This window comes from Haliotis cracherodii, unplaced genomic scaffold (assembly GCF_022045235.1).
Source record: "Haliotis cracherodii isolate W230 unplaced genomic scaffold, xgHalCrac1.p SCAF_14, whole genome shotgun sequence".
NCBI lineage: Eukaryota > Metazoa > Mollusca > Gastropoda > Lepetellida > Haliotidae > Haliotis > Haliotis cracherodii.
This window is the reverse complement of record NW_027266269.1, coordinates 33508679-33535798: the sequence shown is the minus strand read 5'-3', so window position 1 is coordinate 33535798 and position 27120 is coordinate 33508679. Positions and strand designations below refer to the sequence as shown.

The following is a 27120-nucleotide window of genomic DNA, read 5'->3' as shown; positions in this document are numbered from 1 at the left end:
GAGTTGGGTGAATGAAACAGATTGTTGTATTTTGTATAAGGGTTAAAGAAATACCGCAATGTGTATATTGAATGAGTGAGATATTTCAGCAAAACATGAACATCAGCGCGGACAGAAATTAACAGAATCCATGGTACGAGGGGCGTTCAATAAGTTTTGCAACTTGGGCTTTTGTGTTTACACAAACAATGTCAGCTTGTGGCAGGTGTGACACTATAATAACATCATGCTGACACGTGTCATAACAAGTTCCTAAACCCAACAATAAGTTAGATGCGATGGCTTCATACACCCAGGGGTGGTCACAATCATGGATTCTCTCAAACATGAACGCCGCGCTGTAATAGTTCCTTACCAAGGAGGGATGCAAAGCCCAAAAAAATCCATTATCGCATGTGTAAAGTGATGGGTAAGGATACTCCTGACTATTCCACAGTTTGCCTCTACAGTTTAAAAGGGGTAGGGAGTCCATAGACGACGACCCAGATGCCACCCAACCGGAAACCATTGCTGCTATAGAAAGAAGAATTTTATCTGACAGACGAGTGAAAGTATCTGAACTTTCTAGGGAATTCCAAATATCAGTTGGAACTGTTGGAACCATTGTTCACGAGCATTTTGGTATGTCTAAGGTATCTGCAAGATGAGTACCTAGAAACCTCAGAGCTCAAGATCGCCATAAGAGAACTGAAAGTTGTCGAGACCTTCTGGATCTCTATACTGCTGATGAAGCCGGATTCTCTTCTAGTGACAGGTGATGAAACATGGATCCACCACTGGGACCCAGAAACTAAATTGGAATCCATGCAATGGAAGCACCCCAATTCTCCGCCTCCGAGGAAGTTTCGCACTCAACCATCGGCTGGAAAGAGTAATAGCCACCCTATTTTGGGATGCAAGAGGCATATAACTGATTGATTACATGTCACCAATAACTACAATCAATGGACAGTATTATGCTAATGTAATGAAAGAATTGCGAACATCTATTGTTTACACGTGGTATTCTACTTTTGCATGACAACGCTCCAGTTCACAAGTCGAGAATTGCTCAGGCCGCCATATGTGAATGTGGATTCGAACAGTTAAATCACCCACCCTACAGCCCAGACTTAACCTCCAGTGACTATTTCCTGTTCCTGCAAATGTAATCTGCCCTACGTGGAATGGGTATGGTGCTGACAAACCTAGAAACATAATTGGGGCGAACCGGGACTCGAACCCACAATCATGGGTTTCTGGCGTGCCCAAGGGACGTAACTCTGCACAGCGAATCGCGGCGCCTTAGACGACTGGGCCACCCGTGTTCCCCCCTCCCCTCCCCATCACTTCATTAATTACGTTTACCACAGGTGAGTACAACATGAATTTCAAGTAGCAAACGAACATACGAACAACTCGTACCAGACTGTATGTTTTTGAAGCTTCACCTCAGTCCTTGCTTAGCACATCGTGAACATGTACATCGTGTGTAGGACAACCGAGGTAAATACGCTCTGCATGGCAACAATGACATGTTATTGTGCACTCACGCTGTTCCGCTAATAAATGTGTATCCTGGATTAGACTTGTTTGTTTCTTTGCTTCTTTGTTGTTTAACGCCGCACTAAGAGTTGGGGCAAACGATCCGGTGATTGACATCATGAGCATCGACCCAAGCTCGATTGTTTAATTATTCACATTGTCAAGATCAAAGGTCGATTCACTCACTCAGCAATGTTTGCAATATAGTGTGCCCTACAGCGGACTGACGCAACTTTGAACAACGAATTATGTCACCTTACACAATTTGGCCGAACGTGTCCACAGGTCAAGGAACCCTGGTCAAGGTCATGGGAACTTGCGACACGCACAGGGTATCGGGATGCATCCGGCCTCGCTCTGATCCAGCAGACCCGTGAATATCCGGGGTAGAAGAGGTCTTCAGCAACCCATTCTTGACGACTATGAGGCGACCATGCTTGTCGTAAGAGGCGACTGACGGGATCGGTTGTTCAGGCTCGCTGACTTGGTTGAAGCATGTCATCGTATCCCAATTGTGTGGATCGATGTTCATGTTGTCAATCACTGGATTGTGTGCTCCAGATTCGATTATTAAGACCACCGTCATAGAGCTGAAATAATGCTTAGTGCGTCGTTAAAGAAAAAAAAAACTTTCCTGGCATCCTGCTGTTCCAACGAACTATTGTCATCTCGACTCATCTTGCCTTCTGTTTCAGCTGCTGTGTGAAAGGAGTAGACGAAGTAGTCATAAACAACCTAACGACTCTGTCATCACTTGTTTTTACCTTGTGTCGAATTTAATGAGTGTGGCAGAGGGATTTGTTTATAAATATTGCCAAGTATTGAAGTGAGTGAGTATGGTTTTACGCCGCTTTTAGCAATATTCCAGCAATATCACGGCGGGGGCACCAGAAATGGGCTTCACACATTGTACCCATGTCTGGAATCGAACCCGGGTCTTCGGCGTGACGAGCGAACGCTTTAACCACCAGGCTACCCGACCGCCCCCCAAGTATTGAAGACCCAAATATTCAACATCAGAGCCAACAGACCATCCAACTGAATTTCGCAGGGATAATCCAAGAAATGGTTTCTCAAAACCTTGCAAATGCAATTCCAATGTTGAGAATGTAATTACTGTTTCATTTGTTGGGTAAACTGGAGTAAAAGTGAGGCCCTTGAGGTCGATTCCACGGCAGAAGAGGTTCCCAGTATCCCACGCTCGTTGTAAAAAGTTGATAAAAGATGTGGTGAGGTTAAATGGGGTTTACGTCGCGTTCAAGATTATTACCCTTATTCATCTTCCCGCGGCAAGGGAGTTTGCAGACTATGAAAGAGGCTATTGCGAGTTACGTCCCAATTGACTAATCAGATACAACATCTTATATTACTTGCATTGGCTTCAAACAAAATGGCGGCGCTCAGTCAAGACGATCGAATCGATAATCAAAATCTTCATTGTAATGAAACGGGTCTTACTCCGCGAAGTTTATCGAATCACTTCACTTCATTGATTATAAACATGAAAATATTTGCCAAATATCTGTCGACGCCCAGTTGGCCGGTACACAAGCTTTGTAAATCCTGTCAGCGACCAAAATCTGCACCTTGAAATCCATGTTGTTAATGAACCAGATGTCTAGTTCGTGATGCTTTTTTGATTTTGACTGTGCATAGACTCTTTAGTCCCGCTAAAATATAACTCTGGAATTCCAGCTTAGTTCGGCTAGGGTAGAAACTGGACTTTTTATAGACAGTTAAGGTTCTTGCCTCGGGAAGATGACCTAATGTAGCAATGTGTGTGTGTGTGTGGGGGGCTGCTTGTCCGGACTAACGCCGGTTTTGTAGTGCTTGGACAGGGAGATACATTCCACTCAGACACAGTATGCTGACTCTGAGCCGACCAGTCTATGTTGTAGCTGAATGCCAGACAGGGTAACAACAAGTACCATATTTTAACATCTTTTGGTATGATGCGGCCGGGGATCGAACCCCAGACCTTCCACTCTACTACCAGACCACGGAGACAGGCTACTGACTCTGAGACGACAAATCCTTGTTTTACCAACTTCAAATGTCTGTGCTCATGATGTTAACCATTGGCTTGTCTGGATTATTTTACTAATTGCCAAATTTCTTGCCAGTCAACCAAAATACTACCAATTGAGCTAATAAGGATGACACAAACCAGTGAAAACATGGTTTTCTGTTATTAATGCTTGCCGTAAAAGGCAACTAATCTTGTTCTAGATCGGGTGGTCAGGTTCGCTGACTTGGTTGGTGCATGTCATCTTATCTCTATTGTATAGAACAGTGGTCCTGATGTCAATCACTGGATTGTGTGGCCCTGACGGCCGTTGTATTCTGAAATTTTGCTGATTGTGGCGTCAAAGAGTAAACAAACAAGACCTTAATAAGGATAAGAAAGCAGTTAATATTCGGACAGTTTTATTTTACATGGCTATGTACATGGCAGATTGAAATAAAGAAATATCAAATGCAGTCGGATATGTACACGCTTTGTGGGAAAATTGGCATCAATGATATGAAGGTATTATTTCATACACTATTAAATATATGTCAGAATGTACATACATCGTCTCCTCATCCCCTGGTCATACAGGGATGAACAATTCTACTCCGCCTCACAACTCTGTAATTGCACTAAGATACAATCTTGTGTCCTGTTTTCACAAAATACATACTTTTCAAAACAAAGACACTCACTCTCATGTATTTGTTCAGACAGCTGATCACAGTTGCACATTTCCTTGTACTATGTCCACAAGTTATGTTTCTAAGTGATGCAACTAAAAATGTTTTGAAAAAAATATTTTTGTAATTTTTTTCCAAAGAAAACATGCATAAGCTTCTCATGTTAGTGAAATTTGATTATCCTTCAAATGAAATACCACATGCATGATTTCTTTTTGGCGTTTTTTTCACTACATTTTGTGTGGGACAACTTTCAACTAAAGACATTTTTGATAGTTTTTCAGTATGTGTGTGGATAGAATATGTCCATATCACAGGCTAAGGATATATTCCTGTAGCTTTTATTTGTTTGTTTGTTGTTTAACGCCGCACTAAGCAATATTCCAGCTCTATGACGGCGAACTGTAAATAATCGAGTCTGGACTAGACAATCCAGTGACTGAAATCATGAGCATTGATCCGTGCAATTTGGATACGATGACATGCATCAACAAAGTCGGAGAGCCTGACCACCCAATCCCGTTGGTCCCCTCTTACAACAAGCATAGTCACCTTTTACGGCAAGCATGGGTTGCTGAGCTAGAAAAATATTCCTAAGTGCAATATACACCATGACAACAAACATTTCCCATTATCAACACCCTATGATTACCATGACAACACTGTTTGTAGTTACCATTAAACCCACATATTGAACAGGCCCTCAACTATCTTGGAAGTTTGTTTGTTGTTTAACGCCGCACTCATTCCATTCCAGTGATTATCATCATGAGCATCGATCCATGCAATTGGGATACGAGGACATGCATCAACCAAGTCGGCAGGCCTGACCACCCGATCCCATTAGTCGCCTCTTACAACAAGCATACTATCTTGGAAGTAAAAGGATGAAGCAGGTATCATGAGAATAATTACTAGCAAAATTACACATTAAAAAAACGTCCTATTTGCCAATAGTACTTCATTGAAATTGCACTTCAGTCATCTGGTCCTCTCACACAATTCACCCCCATCCCACCAAATTGTCACTTTTCAATAGGGATAGGACGTCACTCTATTTAAATATACACTTGACATGAGAATCATTTTTTGTATCATGGAGAGATATATATATTCCTATCAAAAATTGAGTAGTAGTACCGTATTCGACGTAATAGGCGCCCAGGGCGCTCTCAAAATTAGAAATAAGGGGCTCTCAAGAATATTTGGTGAAGAAAAAACCAGTTTATACTGACAACCTGAAATGTTTATGTACGACAGATAGATACTGTTTTTTTGCCAGAATTTAATTGCCCATAATTAAGGGTGCATATAACACACGAGTGCATATTATACGCGAATATATAAGTCTTGTGTACATTGATCAATTGGAAGGGGTGCTCATTATGATTGTTCACTAGCAAATATCTTTGCAAATGTCGCTGTGGGCGCTTATTACGTCGAATACCGTATGTCAATCTGAACCGAAGAGCAACTTGCACCAACAACAAAGATAGTTTAAGATACACTCATTAAACAAGATCATCATAATTGCAGAAGTAGTCATTGAAAATACTCCCCACGGTGAGGTTGCTGACAAAGTCAGATATTTTTCAAGCTGTTTTCCCAGAAACGATGATGCAATTCAGGCTTTGGCAGACAGACATATAGTAGTCAAAAGTTAAGGAATCCCTGATTTCTTGAAATGACTAGTTAATTTGTCGCGCCATGATTAGTCATGAAAAAATCCGGTGCTCTTTAACTTCATTTCAATGGTAAAAATAACATTAACCATAGTCACATGAAAAACAAAAGAATTTTCTTTTGACTTCTTTTGAGGAGCATAAATGAACTTTTCCAGCATGTTTTTCAAAATGTGGCAATTTTTGCCAGTAATTATCTGATGATGCTACCTACTGTGACGATCCTTTTAGCTCCAACAGCCCAAGGGCATGATTGATTAAGGACAAGTACTTATTAATGGGAGTATGACAGTAAATATGTATGCTTGAAATGTAATGTGTATGTTAAAGCCAAACACCCAGATTATCTTAAGGCTTTGTTGTGGATGAAACCAAATGAGTGAAGGACGACCCACAAATAGTACCAGAACTTCTTCAAGTAGTATATTTACTTCAATCTACAAAGGCAAATGAGTGAGTGAGTGAGTATGGTTTTACGCCGCTTCTAGCAATATCACGGCGGGGGACACCAGAAATGGGCTTCACACATTGTACCCATGTCGGGAATCGAACCTGGGTCTTCGGCGTGGTGAGCGAACGCTTTAACCACTAGGCTACCTGACCGTCCCCAAGGCTAATGTGTTAAAAAACATATACTACTCAACATCTGAGAGGGATATAGGGCTATTTTATACTGTTACGTAACTAGGAGACAGCAACTGGTGTACTTGATTATTTGTTTGTTGTTTAACGCCCGCCACACTCAGCAATATTCTAGCTATATGACGGCGGTCTGTAAATAATCGAGTCAGGACCAGACAATCCACTGATTGACATCATCAGCATCGATCCACACAATTGGGATACGATGACATGCATCAAACCTCGTCAGCGAACCTGCCCACCTGATACCGTTAATCGCCGCTCACGACAAGCAGAGTTGCTTTTTACGGTAAGCATGGGTTGCTGAAGACCTGTTCTACTCCGAATCTTGAATTGTGTACTTATTTAGCAACTATTAACAAGGTCGAACATGCTCTAGTTGCATAGCAATATGGGATAACATTTTTATGACGCCATCTCCAAGCAACCAATCACACACATTCAGGTCCCCCACTCAGAATATCCCTGTTAAAGATTGAGTAGTATTTGTTGTGGCCTTACCGACCTGCCACAAAATGAACACTGGTTTTGGGAACAAGCTTACCTTAAACAATAAACAGATTATTCAACAGGTTAATTGTGGTCTTTTAAGAACAAGATTTTACTGTGAGACATTATTATGTTATATGGCAAACCAAGAGTAAACAATGAATAAAAAAGTGATGATTTCATTTCAAACTGACATTACAGACATTTATAAGACATTTCTTCCACAAGATAGACACAAAACATATTTTGGAATGTTTGGTCTATTTACGCTAAACATTCTTAGTGCTCATGACATTATCTATACGGTTAAGATTACAATTTGTGCAAAATAATCATATAACAGTATATCAGTCTGAAACTAATGGTCTTGGTGAAATCATACTACAGTATTTGTATACTATATATGACAATGTGTACATAAACGAGCGCAACACTCGGCAGTGTTTGAAATTAGGGGGTACCACGATGTTGGGGGCTGGGACGGGTAGCTCAAGTCGTTCCTGATTAGAACCTGGGAACCCTCATGACATGGACACATGCTCTAGTTTAATGACAACAATAAAACTCCATGGTTACTATACAATTCGCTAATGTTCGCATTACTTCTGACTTTTATATGTTTGAGTAAAGACAAAGCTACAGTCAACTTCAGTGTATGCATGATCAGATAGTTTTATCGAAAGGTTTTAAGAAGGGCTCCGGTAAGACAATTCCGGAGTCTTTTGTACCCAACTTGTGAGACCTACATTGGGTAGTAAGTTTGCGGCTCGTCCCAGCCCTAGTTTTAACATTTGGGTTTTGACAAGGACCCCTATTCTTTCATGCTTTATTTTGACAAACTGAATGGATAATTGATAGTCATTTATTACACTTGTCACAAATGATGCTGGAGAGGGATTGGGAGTTGTGTTTTATTGCTTCTTTGAACATTATTTTAGATATATCATTGTGTATTTTGAAGGGTTGGTTGGTTGGTTGGTCGCACTCAGCAATATTCCAGCTATATGATAGCGGTCTGTAAATAATAGTCTGGACCAGACAATCCAGTGATTAATAACATGAGCATCGATCCATGCAAGTGGGAAATGTTGAGATGCATCAACCAAGTCAGCAAGGCTGACCACCTGATCCCGTTCGTCGCCTCTTACAAGCATAGTTGCCATTTACGACAAGCATGGGTTGCTGATGATCTATTTGAGGGGAAAAAAACACACACAGGTAATACATGTGATCGGGAAAATCTCATGAAGGGAAACTTAGATAAGCTGCATTTATTTCCACATGCACTAAAGCACTGTAGCTCACCTGGTCATATTCAAATGAGTGTGAGTAAGTTTGTATTTCAGATCATAACATGAAATTTTCACCACATTGACTGAAGGAAGGCAATAAATAGTTTTTCAATATGGCCGTCATGGCTTCCATATTTAAAATATAATTGAAACCTCTTGAATATTAAGGTGTCATCATTCTTGAGATGAAGCAAGTGCAGTTTCAGCTTCATTGGTCCATTAGTTTCTGAGGAGATGACTTACACAGTGTCAGGAAATACATTTTGGGAGAATTGGGTGAATTGAAGGAGCTTGGTGAAAGCGCAAAGGTTACATTAAGGTCAAAATTTAAAATATCACAAAAACAAAACAGAACATGGATGTTGAATTGCGCCGCGAGCTAAACACATACCAAATTTCAAATTAAGGAGTCTTCATTTGTGGGAACAAGCATGTGAAGTTTCAGCTTCAATGGTCCTGTGGTTTCTGAGGAGGTTATGTTTGCAGACACCAATCCCGGACAAGCAGGCCATGATATATACTCTCACTTGACTCTCATTCAGGTGAGCAAAATATGAGATTCTCAAAGTGGTTGTAGTGTAAGCCAATTTTGAATCAGGAGATAGTCCCGAGTCTGTGTTACCCTCATTCTCTCAAAGTAGGTCTAAAAGCTGTGGAAACTAAAAAGCTAACTTTCCAACTACCATTTGCCAAGATGTTTTGCATGGTCAAATCACAAAGATCAAATCTCTCCTTAAATTTAAAATATGGCTAAATATTGATAACACACTTAAATTCTTATACTATACTTCTGTCATGTTGAAATGCCTTTAAAATTTTGAAAAATTCTTGTGTCATTTGTAGTAACATGCTTGCCAAGCTAGAAAGAGTGAGTATGGTTTTACGCCACTTTTAGCAATATCCAGCAATATCACAGGGGGGTAGAGAGACCAGAAATGGGCTTCACACATTGTACCCATGTCAGGAATCGAACCCGGATCTTGGCGTGACGAGCAAACGTTTTAACCACTAGGCTACCCGACCGCCCCTTGCAAAGCTGGAACTTCATTGGATCAACATTTACTGGAGAAGCTCACTTTGTCTTACAATCAAGGTGGGAGCATGGGCCAATTTTTTGTGCGTATTTTGCATTTACATCACACTTGATATATATTTTAACTTTATTTTGGAAAACTGGAAAACAAAACAAATGAACAAAACTTGTGTCTATCTTGACACTTGTCCAGTCAGAATGCACAAAAAAATGGTATATCCACATTTGTTTGAGGTGCCATTGATTTATCCTGGAAGTTGGGCAATCCCCCAGTTAAACATGGACACCCTACTCAGAGTACAGTGAGTGAGTGAGTGAGTGAATATGGTTTTACGTCGCTTTTAGCAATATTCAAGCAATATCACAGCGGGGGACACAAGAAATGGGCTTCACACATTCTACCCATGTCTGGCATCGAACCCGGGTCTTCAGCGTGACGAGCGAACACTTTAACCACTAGGCTACCGGCCGCCCCACTCAGAGTACAGAGACTCTGAGCCAAGCAGTCCTTGTTTTATTCCCCTAATGCTGAGCGTCAGGCAGGGTAAGAGCAAGTGCCATCTTTTAACATCCACTGACCATACATTCTCTGGCAGACACTTTAGACACTAGACCTAAAAAAACCCTGGAGAGATACCCTGACTATCTGAGAATTATCTCCTAATACTGAAATGAACCTGTTGGATAATGGTTGGAAAAAAACAAAAACAAGATTAGACTTTCATATCATTTCCATTCAGGGTCAAGGTCAGGGTCAGGATCAGGGTCATGGTCATGGTCAGGGTCAGGGTTACCAAATAGTATAAAAAGAAGCGTAAGCAAGACTACTTTTTATAAAGCTTTCTTTTATAACCTCTCCGTTCCACAACTCCCTTCTGACTAGATCCACTGAACAAAGCACATAGGACTCACTAAAAGAAACAGTGGTTGTCTGGGTTGGTGTGTATGATATGCATTGTTACACAAGGCTAAATGCACTGCTTCTCCGAACTCTGAAGTGTTTGTGTACAACTAACAGTCCTCGGCAAATTTGTTCCCTTTTCGTGAAAAGGTGTAATCAATGATTTTCAGTGAACCATTTATATAATTTTCACTGCCAATTTGCCTTTTACACCTAAACAGAATCTGTTTTGGCAGAGAACCCAGACAGGATATTCTCTTTCGTTGACATTTTATATAAAGGATGTCTGTTGGTATGGTTTGAGTTCACTGCACAACCGTCATGAATTGAGTGCGCCTTATGTCATATTCTGAACCAATCGCTGAGAAGCAGTACACTGGGAACCAAACATCATAAATCAAATTGTCAAAGATACACATTACATATGGAACAAAAGATGCTTTAATTCCATTATAATTGCAGCGTGATGTCATAGCACTATGACATCATCAATGGAATGTAGCTGCATGTCAGAAACTGTGTGTTAGAAATAAATTCAAGTGAAAGTATTTATCAATTTGTAAAGCAATAATTACACACTAACCTATCATTTTTTTTTCTTGAGATTAACGTTTTATCCATGTGATTAAAACATTTTAAAAGGTTGAATACTGTTAATTATACATTTAGGCATAATTGTTACCTAGGGAGAGATTCAATGCAATATTTCATAAGCCTGTGTGGCAAAACAGAATACACACTATCTAAAATTGAAAGTTACAGTAAATCAAACAGATTTTATAATCATGAATGCAGATCAGTAGACATCCTTGTGAGAAAACATGTTTCATAATTCATGTTTCCATAAATCCATTGTCTACATTTCTAAATATATATGTTATTCCTAATGTCAAATATCTGCTAGCTGAGGGATTGCTAGCCAAAGTGTTTCTATTGTGAAGTTTTGTAATTGTTTATCAGATTCAGCTATATTCAAGTGTTACTGAAGAGCACAATTTAACAGATTCAACAGCGTTTACGATGTTTCTGCGAATTTCAATTTGCCATGGAGTGACAATAAAGTCCAAACAATTCTTCATGCACACGTATTAGGACATCGTCAATACGGTCTATATACACTATATTCCTCCACTGCCCATAAAATACTAACCACTGTGCAATGTCATTGTGACAAGCGTCTTTTTTTAATCAGCTAAAGAGTGAGTGAGTTTGGTTTAACGCTGCCTTGAACAATATTCCAGTTATATCACAGCGTGTCAGCTCAATGTTGGAAGAAATATGATGCAGGTTTTAGATGTTTACTACTTTGGTCGAACTCACGAGCACGGGTATGTGCTAACAAACCTAGAAACATAATCGGGGTGAACCGAGATTCGAACCCATGATCATAGATCTCTGTTGTGCCCAAAAGGGAGGTCTGAAAGCTCTGAAAGGCGAATTGTGGCACCTTACACGACTGTCTGTGCCCCACTCTGTGCATGAATGTGGTGTGAGTCCTACCACTGACATTAAGGCAATGCGTAGAGTGAGTGAGTAAGTTGGGTTTCACGCCGCTTTTAACAGTATTCCAGTCATATCACAGCGTGTCAGCTTAATGTGGGAGGAAAGCCCAAGTGATGCAGGTCTCAGACGTTTACCATTTCGCTGAAACCTACGAACAGGGGTATGGTGCTGACAAATCTTGATACATAATCAGGGCGAACCGGATATCGAACCTGTAATCATAGGTTTCTGGCGTGCCCAAGGGACGCAACTCTGCACGACAAATCGTGGCACCTTAGACGACTGGGCCACCCGTGTCCCCGGCAATGTGGAGAGCAGACAAGGCTAAGACATATCCTGGACAGCAAGAAACGTTGTCGATGCAAGCTGTTGTGTTGCTGTTTTGCTAAACGAGTCATACAACAATGAGTTTTTCATTGTTGTTTGACTCTTTTAAAAAACCCAATGACATCACATAGTGGACATGTGTATTCACTGCAATGGAGGAACATGGTGTACACCAACCCATGAAGTACTGACGCTGGTATTAGGAATGCTTTGAACTTTAAAACCTTGCAAGTCTCATTACATCGGACACATTGCATAATTTCTCCATCAGTCAATGATCTGACCCAAAATCGAGATAATGGCAGCAATTTGCCAGGTAGAATGTAGCCATTGATTTTAGGGGGACATAACTCTGAATAGTTCAAGTATAAAATAAGCAGAGTTGTCTTCCATGTCTTGATACCGAATCTCGGAAGGCCATGTGTACGTGTGTGTATCATCACAGACGTATCCCTTTCCAAAGAATTTCGGCAAGTCATGTTTTGGTATGTGGCGATATTGTTCATGGGAGTCGAAAAATGTCACATGACAGTCTGGTTCTCTCTCTCTCCACACAGTTCTTCCCTTCACTGAAAAGTAAACACACAGGCACAAACTTCCAAGGTCATTTGGATGACATTGAAATCTGACCTCCTTTGATCCTTGTCAGTTGAAAATAGAAAAAACAAATAAAATGACCTTGACCTCAACCAATCCAGATCACCAGTTGTTTTTTTCCTTATGACCTTGACCCACATCCAAGGTCAAAGTGACAAGGTTCAAACGTTTAGTGTAAATGTCATACATCGATCGATTGTCTTCCTTCTGGCATAAAAAATGATTTTTTTCCCTTATTGTGAAAGCATCACAATCCACCATGCATATTCATCGACATTTGTTTACTTAGTCTTCCTCCAGCCTACATTTACACTCACAGGTGTATCCCAAGAAAACATCTTGTCACAACAGAATCATACAAATCCCATGCCTCACTGTATGAAAGGCAGTTCTGAATATCACATAACTCACTTGTGATTTTCCAAGAGCTGAACATTTTGACAAAATGGGATTGACTTGCAGAAAATATTCAGTCTCAGTTACACGCTGACCTCAGACGAATACGAGAAACATTCTGTAACTGGTGTGAAGTGTCAACTTAGGAATATTGAAACTTTGGAATACGGCTTCAGTCTTCACTTGGAACAGTGTGGTCGTTTTTCCAGGTATTCATCACTGACTTGTTCCGAAAGGGCAACAGTCCTTATTATAAATGAGTCTGAAACGAGAAAAATACTTTTTTTAAACAAGATTTGACAAGCTTGAGTCAACTTGTGAACGGATATAGGTTCAATATATACAGGTTATTTATACTCCGGTTTAATATTGTTTCTCCCATATCAAACATGTTAAATTCTTTAAAAAAAATAATAAAGCTTAAATTAGTGAAAGGTCACAAATGAAGTAAAAATAAATTGAAATAAAGTGAGTGAGTAAGTGAGTGGGTATGGTTTTACGCCACTTTTAGCAATATTCCAGCAATATCATGGCGGAGGACACCAGAAATGGGCTTCACACATTGTACCCATGTGGGGAATCGAGCCCAGGTCTTCAGCGTAACGATTGAACGCTTTAACCACTAGGCACCCCACTGCCCCATTGAAACAAAGAACCAAAGCTAAATAGAAAATATAGAAATAAATCACCACATGATCCATGTTTAAGAATTAATAAATATAAGAGAAAATGATTTTAAAACAAAAATTCAAGAATAGAATAGATATGGTCACTTGGCAGAGTTGCTTCTAGGCTAAAAGAGGCAGCATCAATTTGACAAGTGTCTTGCAAATGAAAGTGATTCTAAGCAGGCTAAAGCATGATGAAAGCAAAGGGATCATACTAATCATACAGTTAATGGGTGTTAAGGAACATCCAAATCCAAGTGTCTTTGTTGTGGAACGCCGCAGCAGTATTCCAGTCATATGACGGTCGGTAAATCATTGCGTCTTGACCAGACAATCCAGTGATAATCATTGTGACCAATGATCCATGTTTTCGGGTCACGTGACCCCCCGAGTCACGAGCCTGGCCACCGATCCATTTGGTCACCTCTTACTTATGACAAGGGACCTGTGAAGATCTGGGGCAATATAGGTCTTCAGCAACCCATTCTTGCCATAACAGGTGACCATGCTTGTTGTAAGAGGTGACTAAAGCGATTGGATGGCCAAGCTCGCGAACTTGGTTGATCCATGTCATCGTGTCCTAATTACGTAGATCTCTGCTCATGACCTCAGTCACTGGATTGTGTGGTCTGGACTTGATTATTTACAGATTTCCGTCGTACAGCTGGAATATTGCTGAGAGCGGCGTTAAGCAACAAACAAAGTTACACCAGGATCGGCTGCTTGGGAGTGATTCTGACATGGAATCAGCATGGAGGCTTTTTGTTCGTTCTGGGACTTGGGGGATTGTAGACGCCTCTATTACTCCCATCCTGTCTCACCCACTGAATACTCCTTCACAAAGAGCAGGAAAGAGTGAACACAACTACACTTGTTTTTTAAGCCATAGTCAGTAATACTACACAAGGATGTGTGTGTGTATTGGGAATTGGACATATTTGCCTGACAGGAACCGGACCATATTTGCCTGATAGAAACTGGACTATGAAAAATGGACCATATATATGCGTGATAGAAACTGGACCATATTTGCATGATGGAAACTGGACCATATTTGCATGATATAAACTGGACTATAAAAACTGGACCATATTTGCCTGATAGAAACTGGACTATAAAAACTGGACCATATATGCATGATGGAAACTGGACCATATTTGCATGATAGAAACTGGACTATAGAAACTGGACCATATTTGCCTGATAGAAACTGGACTATAAAAACTGGACCATATTTGCCTGATAGAAACTGGACTATAAAAATTGGACCATATTTGCCTGATAGAAACTGGATCATATTTGCCAGATAGAAACTGGATTATAAAAACTGGACCATATATGCATGATAGCAACTGGACCATATTTGCCTGATAGAAACTGGACCATATTTGCCTGATAGAAACTGGACAATATTTGCCTGACAGGAACTGGACTATAAAAACTGGAACCGAACCATATTTGCCTGATAAGAATGAGTGAGTGAGTGAGTGAGCGATCTGTTTTAGAGTTAGAAGGGTTGAACACAAGAGAGTGAGTGAGTGAGTATTGTTTTACACTGCTTTTAGCAATATTCCAGCAGTCTCATGGTGGGAGACACCAGAAATGGGCTTCACACATTGTACCCTTGTCGGGAATCGAACCTGGGTCTTCGGCGTGACGAGCGAACGCTTTAACCAGTATTTGGCAGAGACAAATCAGCCTTTGGGATTCAAGACGTTATTCTTATGTCAAAAGGTCCACTTCTTAGTCAAGCTTTGCTGCCATTTACACAACAAAAGTACCACACAAGCTGCACTAGAGCTGAAACACTGAAAGCGTGCCGCCAGGTAGCTTGTGTTGTGTGGGCAGCATGTTGCCATCATCTACATTGTTCATGGAACCTTCACAGAACATGTAATATCCTCTGTGATATACAAAATAACCTCAATACAAATGAATTCATTTTGAATCGTAGAACAATCTCATTAAAATCAGATCTCTTACTCTGATACGATATCTGTCTGCATAAAGGTCTGAGAACACCACAGGGGGTCAAGTGAACATTCTCATCAGCACAGAGGCTTCATGATCCTCAGTGCCAGTGAGCTACACATTCAGACTGGTTTTGTTTTGTTTGTTTGTTGTGTAACGCCGCACTCAGCAATATTCCAGCTATATTCCTGTGCTCTGATAATGATTGAGTCTGGACCAGACAATCCAGTGATTCGTATCATGAGCATCGATCCATGCAATTGGGATACAATGACATGCATCATCCAAGTCAGTGAGCCTCACCAACCAATCACATTCGTCACCTCTTACGACAAGCATAATCGCCTTTTATGGCAAGCATGGGTTGCTGAAGACCTATTCTACCCCGGACCTCCATTAAGACCGGTATCTCAATTCTGTTTCTCAAAAATAAACTGGATCAGGGAGTTCTGAATGCAAAGTAATAAAGCCAACCTTTAATATTGTTCTAGATATTTTACACATCTTATCCAGGTGTCCTCATATCAGAGTAACAGATCTGATTTTAATTATAATATTATCAGTAAATTTTGACATGAAGTATTTCATTTATGAAAGCAAATCTGACATCTTTTGCATACATAAATAAAATAACAAATTCGAAAGAAATATCTAAAAGAAAAAGATGAAAATAAATTTCCACCTGAAAAAACAACAAAAGTTAATTCTAAATATTGCCATTGCATTACCACGATTACATATTTTACAGTGTTTGAAAGTAAAGCGAAAAAGCCAAGGTCCTTGTGGCCCAAATATTAAAAGTTAAATATTAGGGATCCTTAGATTCAAATACTAGAGGAAAACCCTATCTAGAACCCCTTAAATTTCAAACACTGTTTCAAACCAAGTCAACAAAGCAACTCTTTTTCAAAACTATTTAGTGCAAGTTGACATAAAGGTGAATCTCTAATCTCAAAAATATCAGAAATCATCCCTTTTCCATCATGCATGCAGTTCTCACAGTGTTAACAATCTACGACTCGGAAGCTCCCCCTAATTCACCGAGATCCAGGTGCAATGTCCGAGGTTGGTAGGTAGGGTAACGTCGATGTGATGGCTGTACAAAAACAAACATGGACTACAAACGATGCAGCTACTTCTACGACAACCTGTGCTTATTCAGAAAATGGGAACAGCACAATGCAGAGGATAGGCCAAAAATGGAGTTGAAAGGGCGAATTGGCATTAATACACAGGCATTTACCAGAACAGTCATGCTTCAAGATAATACAAAAAAAATTACTTAAATAATTTCTACTATAATGGTTAACTGTCACTATTATGTTTTTTTTTGTTGGGGCTATAAGATTATTATGTTTCGAGTATTGAAGCCTATATTTTTGTCATAGGAGTGAGGGAGTAAAATTTAACCTCGCATCAGCAACATTTCAGCAATATCGTGACTTTTGTCATAAGAATCATGGGTGGGGACGTTATGCACTGGTAATGAAATTTTTGTTTAAAGTGAATGGAGTGGAACCCCGCTTATCCGGACACTTGCATGAGTGAGTGAGTTAATATTTAATGTCGCATCGGCATTATTCCAGCCATATAGCGACCCAGACAATTGCATTGTTCAAGGAATTGTCTTGATGTTTCTATGTTGTTTTGTTGTGTAACGCCGCTCTCAGAAATATTCCAGCTATACTAATGCAGTCTGTAAATAATCGAGTCTGGACCAGACAATCCAGTGATTGACATCATGAGCATCGATCCACAAATTTGGGATACGATGACATGCATCAACCAATCCCGTTAGTCGCCTCTTAGTCGCCTTTTACAGCAAGCATGAGTTGCTGAAGACCTATTCTACCCCGGATCTTCACGGGTCTCTCCGGTAAGAAACCACAATAGTGTGCAACCGAATAGTTGGTTAGTGACAGTAACGTCTGGTTCCTGAAGATGAGCATTGATCATTGTCAAATTTTCGTCTGATAGGTGGGGCTCCACTTTTAATGTGGTCAGGGCTGGATTCTGAAAGATATCGGGGGAGGGGAGGGGAGGAAGGAAAGACATATATATATGACAAACCTATTTTTTTGTCCTGTTATTTTTATGCTGTACATATATGCTGTACATGTATGCTTATAACGAACTATGGTTATAACAAACTACAATTAGTTGCCCCTTTGGGTTGGTTATAACCGTAGTTTACTGTAGCTTGAAATTCGTATATTGTGTCCATGTGGGAAATCTAACCTTTGTGTGAGAGATGAAAACTCATACTTAAGCTTTAAAGTTCAGGGTCCTGTTCCCCTCATTTATCTATTTGTTGTGACTTATAACTGATCTTCAGACCCTATAATTCAGAATAATTCCCGTTATTTTCTACGTCCTCTCAAGTTACAATCCATACTCAGCCCATTTCCATGTAAGTCCGAATCGATTTTGTTCCTACTTATGCCTGTTTTATTTCTCACCCCCTTCCTTCATAATGTGAGCTACTCACACATTTCAATGCCATAGTCATGTGTATTTTCAAGGCAAGTGATCCTTAATTTACAGTAAGTGAAAACAATGGTTTATCAATTTTGTTTAAACCCAAGAACTATCACAGCAGCACTGTAGCTCACCTGCCACTGGTTTCAACAGTTTGGCGAGTATGATGCAGACAGACCAACGATCAAACCCACAGAAAAGTGGATTCAAACCCATCAGGGTAAGTGAGCTAGTTAAACGCCTCTTTGAACACTATTTCAGTTATAACATGGCGTGTCAGCTTGATGTGGGAGTATTTCAGTTATATCATGGCGTGTCAGGTTGATGTGGGAGTATTTCAGTTATAACATGGCGTGTCAGCTTGATGTGGGAGTATTTCAGTTATATCATGGCGTGTCAGGTTGATGTGGGAGGAAAGCTGGTATAGTGATGCAGGTCCTTACCTCTTTGGGGAAACCAAAGGTGCTGACAAACCTAGAATCATCATCAGGTCAAATCTGGGATTCAAACCCAAGATCATAAGATTCTGGTACAACTCTGCACACTGCCACCAATCAGACTGGGTTTAACGTCGCGTCCAAGATTATTGCACTTATATAGCGACATGCATGCACGCGTGTTTGTGTTTGTGTGGCTGCTTGTACTAGTCCGGACTGATGCCGATTTATAGAGCTAGCTCACTGAGATACCATGCCGCAGTTTAACATGAAACATTTAGAAGACCGTGACAAGGTTACTGACTAATTACTTGGGATCATGCAACTCTCCCGTGCACCAGTTAGGAATACTGCTGTTGACTGGACTACCTCTAAGGTTAAGGATTATGTTACTGACATGTAAGAGTACTCACTAGAGGATAGAGAGAACAGATAAGACACAGTTGCTATGGTAACAGATCTAGAGAGAAAGCGTAAAATATGATACAGCATGTTGAACAGCTGACTGAAATTTTCATTTTCTCCCCCTCCCCACAAAGTAAAAAAAGAAAAAATGATTTGCATTGGAAAGTTTTATCAAGGCTTTGATGATCAGAACAGTGATTTGGGATAAAATTATTTTTGAATGTTTTTGAATTTGAAATCACGATAAAAATTAGTAATTGAAACACGGAATATAAGTAGGTATACACAAATATTTAGATGGCAGCAACAGAGAGTCAAGAACACTGCCATCAAGATATATTCAGGATAATTTAACGTTCAAACATTCCAACTTTCCCTGTTTAGTTTAACAAATGCCATAAAAGATTTCAACAGACTTAAGAGCAAATGAAACTTTCAGTCATTCATCAACAAGACAACAGAGTGTTCTCCCTTTACCTGATTTCACTGAAATTAGCAAAAAATACGGAGATCAATCAAAATGCAACAGAAGTAAGGATTATGTCAAGGCAGATATGAGTCAAATAAAATACATGGGGTTCTAACGTAAAGTAATCATCATAACTAGTGCCCAAAATGTTTACTAAGTCAGAGGCGTTTGATTCAAACCGTCATCCATTACACAAAAACCTAAATGTGATGATTATATAAAACAAGAAATTTCCTGTCTCATCCAATAGTCACATCTTATTTTCTGTAACAGGTGACAGTTTTTTGTATATGACCATGGTCCGAAAGGAATCGAATTTGGACCATCCTGGGTAAGAATAAGATCCTAGCAACCTATGCTGGTCGTAAGATGCAGTCAAATTGATCATGTGGTCAAACTTGCCGACTTGATTGACTGATTGCCAGTTGATTGCATGTCATCGTATCCAAATTGAGTAGATTGCTGCTCATGATGTCAGTCAATGTTTGTTTGTTGTTTAACGCAGGTCTGTAATTGAAACTGGACTAGACAATCCAGTGATTGACATCATGAGCATCAAGCCATGCAATTGGGATACAATGACATGTATCAACCAAGTCAGCTAGCCTGACCACCCAATCCCGTCAGTCGCCTCTTACGACAAGCATAGTCGCAATTTACGGCAAGCATGGGTTGCTGAAGACCTATTTCCCCCCATATCTTCACAGGCCGCTCATTATAATGATTACAGTACATCTATACATTTTCTAAAAGTAAAGACATATGAATAATGCATGAGGCTCCATTGTAATCTAAAGTTTGACTAGGAATACAAAGTTATCGGTGAAGACAAAGCAAATACATTTATAAAATTAACACAAAAAGCTGTTGCCCTGTAATTATGATTATATGAAGCTAGTGATATAAAAAAAACCCCAAGTGATATAAGAAAAAACATGTCAACAAAACCATGCCATGAATGTATCTCTTTGTTTGGGCTGAAACAAACTGATCCAATTTCGCAAAGACCAAACATGTCCTGCTTTTGGCTCTTGATGAAAGGTTAAGGTCATCAAACAGACCAAACATTCTTCATCTTTTGCCTTTCGAAAATAGGACAAGAATATTTAACCAGGGTTAGAAACTAACAGTTTTCGTCCACTAGTCCTTATGATAACATATAGCAAAACCTTTAAAAATGGCAAATTTCTACTAGTCCTTAAGATACCTTTACTATTGGGCAGTTTGGCAAGGACTACAGGACTAATGCCAATTTCTAACGCTGCCGCTTCTCACTTCGGACTAGTGGTCATGGACAATGCATAGAGTTTGTCCAGATTGTTACCAACCAACGGATTAGTGGATGTGAATACCTGCTTTATAAAAAAACAACTGGATCTCCACAACTTTAGAAACACCATATAATCTGAGTGAGTGAGTGAGTTGGGTTTAACGCCGATTTTAACAGTATTCCAGTTATATCGCGGTGTGTCAGCTTAGTGTGGGAGGAAAGCCCGAAGTGATGCAGGTCTTAGACATTTACCACTTCGGTGAAACCCATGAGCACGGGTATGGTGCTGACAAACCTAGAAACATAATCAGGGTGAACCGAGAATCGAACCCACAATCATATGTTACTGGCGTGCCCAAGGGACGCAACTCTGCACCACGAATTGCAGCGCCTTAGACGACTGGGCCACCCGTGCCCCCCCCTATAATCTGACATTTCTAACACGCCAAAAATGTCCTTATGGCACCTTGTCTTTTCAAAGTGAGTGAGTGAGTAAGTTTGGTTTTACGTCCCTTTTAGCAATATTCCAGCAATATCACGGCGGGGGTCACCGGAAATGGGCTTCACACATTGTTCCCATGTCGGGAATCGAAACTGGGGTCGTCGGCCTGACGAGTGAAGGCTTTAACCACTAGGCTACCCGACCGCCCCTGTCTTTTCAAAAGTTAATTTCATACATGAATCAATCTCAAAACTGAAGCTCAGTGAAGGAATGAAGAAACACAGGTAACCTAAGTCAACCATAAACAATTTTTAAAAAAGAAAAAAAAACCCCTAAGAATTAGTATTAATAAAATGCTAGTGCAATAAATAGATTCAAATGTGTCGTGCTCAACAAAAGAAAGCAAATAGGTTAGATTAACAACTATTTTATTCAGTTACAAACAATGCCATGGTTCAATATGTAAACAATATATACACACAAATATGTTTGATGTTGATTAAACACGCTGTAATTGCAGTGCATGTTTTATATAGATATAAGTGAGTGGAATATGTTCCATGTCTTGACTCAACAGTGCCTTTTTTTAAGTGAGTTAAGTAGCACAGTCAAAGCCTCCTCATAAACATAAGGATCAGAGAAACAAGGCTTACAACAATGGATTTGGTATATAATCAGATTACATTTTTCTGAAAATCTTATGATTCATTTGCATACTTTACAAGCATATTTTGCTTTTTACACATACTACTGAAAAGAAGTTTCCCAATGAAAGAATCAGGTGTTCCTTAACTTCTTTCGAGCAGTATATAACAGAAGGTGACGGTTACATACTTGTACACAATGGAGGCTAAATCTAGAAACACGTTTGGCAAAATTGGTGGAGTTTTGATAAATAACCAGGACAATTGGCAACGTTTCACTCCATTGAAGCTTCACTAATCCCTACCCATCGGAGAAAATCAGGATCAATCATTTTGCACAGCCATTTATAAACAGAACTGACAAGTCTTGAGTCTTGGCAACAAACCCTGAAGCAAACCGAGAAAATAAGGAATCATCATATTACATACACTACTCAAAAGAAGTTAAAGAACACCCGATAATTTCATATTACTATAGTTAATCTCTCATGGCATGACAAATTAACTGTAGTAATATCAAAGAATTGGGGGTTGAGTAGTACACTATTTAAGGGTGAGTGAGCGGGCAAGCATGGTTAATCAGTATTTTGGTCACAGAAGTAGTTGTGCCCTCAAATTTGGGGGGCAGATGCTGAAAATGATGCAGGTTGTAGAAACATAGGTGCCAACTTTCCCAAGTTGCAATCAATATTTTGTTACGGTCTTCAGGCCAGTCAATTTTTGTATATTCGTGATTCTGGAATTCAGTTGATAATTTTATCTCTTAGTTTCTATTTCGACTCCTGTAACATCCATTAATGAGAGTAGTGTCTCAATTGGACAGATGCTATAAATAGACTTCATACCAGTCGATAAACTAAATGTGCTTGTGTTTGTAGCCCATGGTGTAAGGCTATCCCTTCTTTACTGGTGTGTAAGGAAATTTAGTCCTTGTGATTTCTACTTGTAGATTTGTAAATTTTTATGAATTAAGGAAGAAAAGATCAAATCTTTGTATTTCAGTTGCAAATGTTTGACAGTTGGCAACTATGTAGACATTTATTACTCTAAAACCCACAAGCATTGAAACAGGGCTTTCAAACCAAGGATCACGATCAGGAACACGACCAGAATCAGGATCAGGAACACGATCAGAAACAGGAACACGATCAGAATCAGAATCAGGAACATGACCAGAATCAGGATCAGGAACAGGATCAGGAACACGATCAGAATCAGGATCAGGAACACGACCAGAATCAGGATCACGACCAGAATCAGGATCAGGAACACGACCAGGATCAGGATCAGGAACAGGATCAGAATCAGAATCAGGAACACGACCAGAATCAGGATCAGGAACACGACCAGAATCAGAGCAGGAACACGATCAGAACAGGATCAGGAACACGATCAGAATCAGGATCACGATCAGAATCAGGATCAGGAACACGATCAGAATCAGGATCAGGAACACGACCAGAATCAGGATCAGGAACACGATCAGAATCAGGATCACGATCAGAATCAGGATCAGGATCAGGAACACGATCAGAATCAGGATCAGGAACACGACCAGAATCAGGATCACGACCAGAATCAGGATCAGGAACACGACCAGAATCAGGATCAGGAACACGACCAGAATCAGGATCAGGAACACGACCAGAATCAGGATCAGGAACACGACCAGAATCAGGATCAGGAACACGACCAGAATCAGGATCAGGAACACGACCAGGATCAGGATCAGGAACAGGATCAGAATCAGAATCAGGAACACGACCAGAATCAGGATCACGACCAGAATCAGGATCAGGAACAGGATCAGAATCAGGATCAGGAACACGATCAGGATCAGGAACACGACCAGAATCAGGATCAGGAACACGACCAGAATCAGGATCAGGAACACGACCAGAATCAGGAACATGACCAGAATCAGGATCAGGAACACGACCAGAATCAGGATCAGGAACACGATCAGGATCAGGAACACGACCAGAATCAGGATCAGGAACACGACCAGAATCAGGAACATGACCAGAATCAGGATCAGGAACATGACCAGAATCAGGATCAGGAACACGACCAGAATCAGGATCAGGAACACGATCAGAATCAGGAACACGACAAGAATCAGGATCACGACCAGAATCAGGATCATGACCAGAATCAGGATCACGACCAGAATCAGAATCACGATCAGAATCAGGATCACGACCAGAATCAGGATCAGGAACACGACCAGAATCAGGATCAGGAACACGACCAGAATCAGGATCAGGAACACGAGCAGGATCAGGAACACGAGCAGGATCAGGATCACGACCAGAATCAGGATCACGACCAGAATCAGGGTCAGGAACACGACCAGAATCAGGATCAGGAACACGAGCAGGATCAGGAACACGAGCAGGATCAGGAACACGAGCAGGATCAGGATCACGAGCAGGATCAGGATCAGAATCAGGATCAGCAACACGACCAGAATCAGGATCAGGAACACGACCAGAATCAGGATCAGGATCAGGAACACGACCAGAGTCAGGATCAGAATCAGGATCAGGATCAGGAACACGACCAGAATCAGGATCAGGAACACGACCAGAATCAGAATCAGGACCAGAATCAGCATCAGGAACACGACCAGAATCAGGATCACGACCAGAATCAGAATCAGGAACACGACCAGGATCAGGAACACGACTAGAATCAGGATCAGCATCACGAGCAGGATCAGGATCAGGAACACGATCAGAATTTTGACCGGGATCATGACCAGGAACATGATCAAAATCAGAATCATGATCAGGAACACAATCAGGATCACATTTGGATTTCTTACCAGCCAATACTGATAGTAAAGGGAAGTAACCGGACTTATACCCCTGAATCACCAGTTGTATCTTAGTAACCGACCATAAAATATCCAGGAGAAGGGTCTAGGATAGTTGTTTGACAAAGAATATTTTTTCAATTAAATACCAGCTGCCACCCCGAAGAAAACAAATGCTCAGAGCCTTGACACACAAGGTAGAGGGGACCAACTGACTTTTTCACCCTGGGCCAATCAGAATTTTGATAAACAGAATCATTCTTCATGAAAGTTAAAAATTCCTGAACCAAGATCAAGCGATCTTAAGAAATGTTTTTCTCATACAAAATCTGTGTAATATTCAGTATGGCTGTGCAAACATGTCTGATTTTCTCGGATGATTTAAAATTGCACATAAAATGAGGTACCCATCAGCTCCATCACTCACAGATCCAGAACACACATATATCACAGAGTTTGTCATCCCTAACAGCTAAGGCATTTAAGAAATAATTATAACTTGGTAAACGGATCTGCTGAGACAATAATATTCACAAATGTGAAAAAAATGAACATTTGTGAAAGTTAATGTTTCCTTCTAAAAAAAACTTAGTCAGGCCAATTATTTAAATAAGGCAAGGAAAGCACATTTTGACTTTTCATTAAAAATAACAACCCTTTCTTTCATTACTCTTATCACATCAACCACCAACTATTCTTCCGAGAAATCTCCTAAAAGACATGATTAATGTTTTATACACCAAGCTAAAAAAACAGATGCCTACATTTAAGCTAAAACTGTCAGTATAGCAGAATGACAAGGTGCTATTATTAGTCCAAATATAGCTCAAGCTAAAAAAGCCCGAACTTATTTACAAGCAAAATTTTCTACTTTCACGTGTTAGTGTCAAAGTCGTGTTATTTCAACAATCCTGTTTTTTACCCCATCGTCTGCTGCTTCGCTGATGTTCGCCTTATTTGGAACAACATGTCCGTATAGCTTGCTTGACCCTGGCAGTGACATCCGTCCAACTGCATTCCGTTGCCACATATTGGCAACATTCGGCTCCGAATTAGGTCTTTGTAATTCGGTAGCTACAGCTGGCTTAAGCATTTCTTTTGTACTGACTGGTTTCCGTTTTGAAACTTTGCCTCTCCGAGAATAATTCGGCCCCTCATCGTCTAAATCTTGCAATGATGCTGCTATGGTAACCACGTCAGTGTCCGTGTCACTGGAGCTTGTCACCGTAGTTACAGAGTTTTCGGAATTAGTAAAAAGCGAGCGGTTTGACTGGCTTGTGTCTGATTTTTGTTGGTTAGATGGGCCAAGGCTACTGTTGCTTCTCTGTGAGTGTGTGTGTGAGTTTGCAAGGACTGATGAGGAATTGATGGATACCTTGGCCACCGACACCGAGCGCTGTAGAAACAAAAACAACACATGCAGCATGCAGAGGAACAAATGTACAAACAATAAGGAATTGCCTGGTTCTTCTTGGTGAACGCTAGCAGTGTTTCTGTCTCATAATCATTTGTTTTACTTTGTAATGCCACAATATTCTAAACCTTTAGTCACAACATCCTGTTGTTTTTACTGGGGCTTCATTTCATAGAATAATTTTTCAGCAGGGACTTTCTCTACAAATAACCCTCTGTTCCAGGCAAATTTTTCATAAAACACCTGTCCCAGGAACATTCCATCGAGTTTGTCTGTTTTGTTTGTTAGTTGTTTCACGCCGCCCTCAGCAATATTCCAGCTATATAAAGGCGGTTTGTAAATAATCGAGTCTGGACCAGACAATCCAGTTATTGACATTATGAGTATTCTAGAGAGAGTGGTTCTGTCCAAGGGATATTTATTGAAAGTCGGTCTTGGGTGTATTTTTCTGAAAGTTTCTGAAAGGATATTTCATAGAAAGTCCCTGGGTTTGTTTGTTGTTTAACGCCACACTCAGCAATATTCCAGCTATATGACCAGACAATCAAGTGATTGACATCATGAGAATCGATCCACACAATAAGGATATGATGACATGCATCAACCAAGACAGCGAGTCTGACCTCCCGATCCCGTTAGTCGTCTAGGATCTTCATGGGTAGATGATCCACCATCTTCCCATGGCAAGGGAGTTAACTGACTATAAAAGTCCAGTTTCCACCCTTGACAAACTAGGCTGGTATTATGGAGTTTTGGCTGGACTAACAAGTCTCAGCATAGTCCAATAAAATCGCGCAATGAAATCAAAATCAGGTTTGTAAACTGTCGTGCAGATTTCGGTTGATTGCAGGATTTGCAAAGCATGTGCTCGTTTTCAACAGATATTTTCCAAATCTTTTCATGTTTTTAATCAAGGTGCTCAAGTGATTTGATGAATTTCGTGATGTAAGACCCATTTTATCACAATATAGACCTTAATTATCGATAAGATCGTCTTGACTGGGAGCCACTGTTTTGTTTGAAG

The 27120-nt window shown here is 40.3% G+C and overlaps 1 protein-coding gene across 3 annotated transcripts in view; it reads right to left on the bottom strand.

Moving 5' to 3' along the window:
• Positions 1 to 5447: 5447 nt before the first annotated feature.
• The window catches only part of LOC139461201 (phosphatidylinositol 4-phosphate 5-kinase type-1 alpha-like), a 70946-nt gene continuing 49273 nt past the window's right edge, over positions 5448 to 27120 (bottom strand). The window contains exons 18-19 of one of the 3 annotated variants that reach the window (XM_071242796.1): positions 25605 to 26078; positions 5448 to 13342 (exon numbers count right to left, since the gene is read on the bottom strand). In XM_071242796.1, coding sequence (XP_071098897.1) covers positions 13331 to 13342; positions 25605 to 26078 — 486 coding nt within the window. In that variant the 3' untranslated portion in view covers positions 5448 to 13330. Of the gene's footprint in view, positions 13343 to 24595; positions 26079 to 27120 lie in introns of those variants that run through there. The other 2 variants (XM_071242797.1, XM_071242795.1) reach the window with 2 other exon arrangements.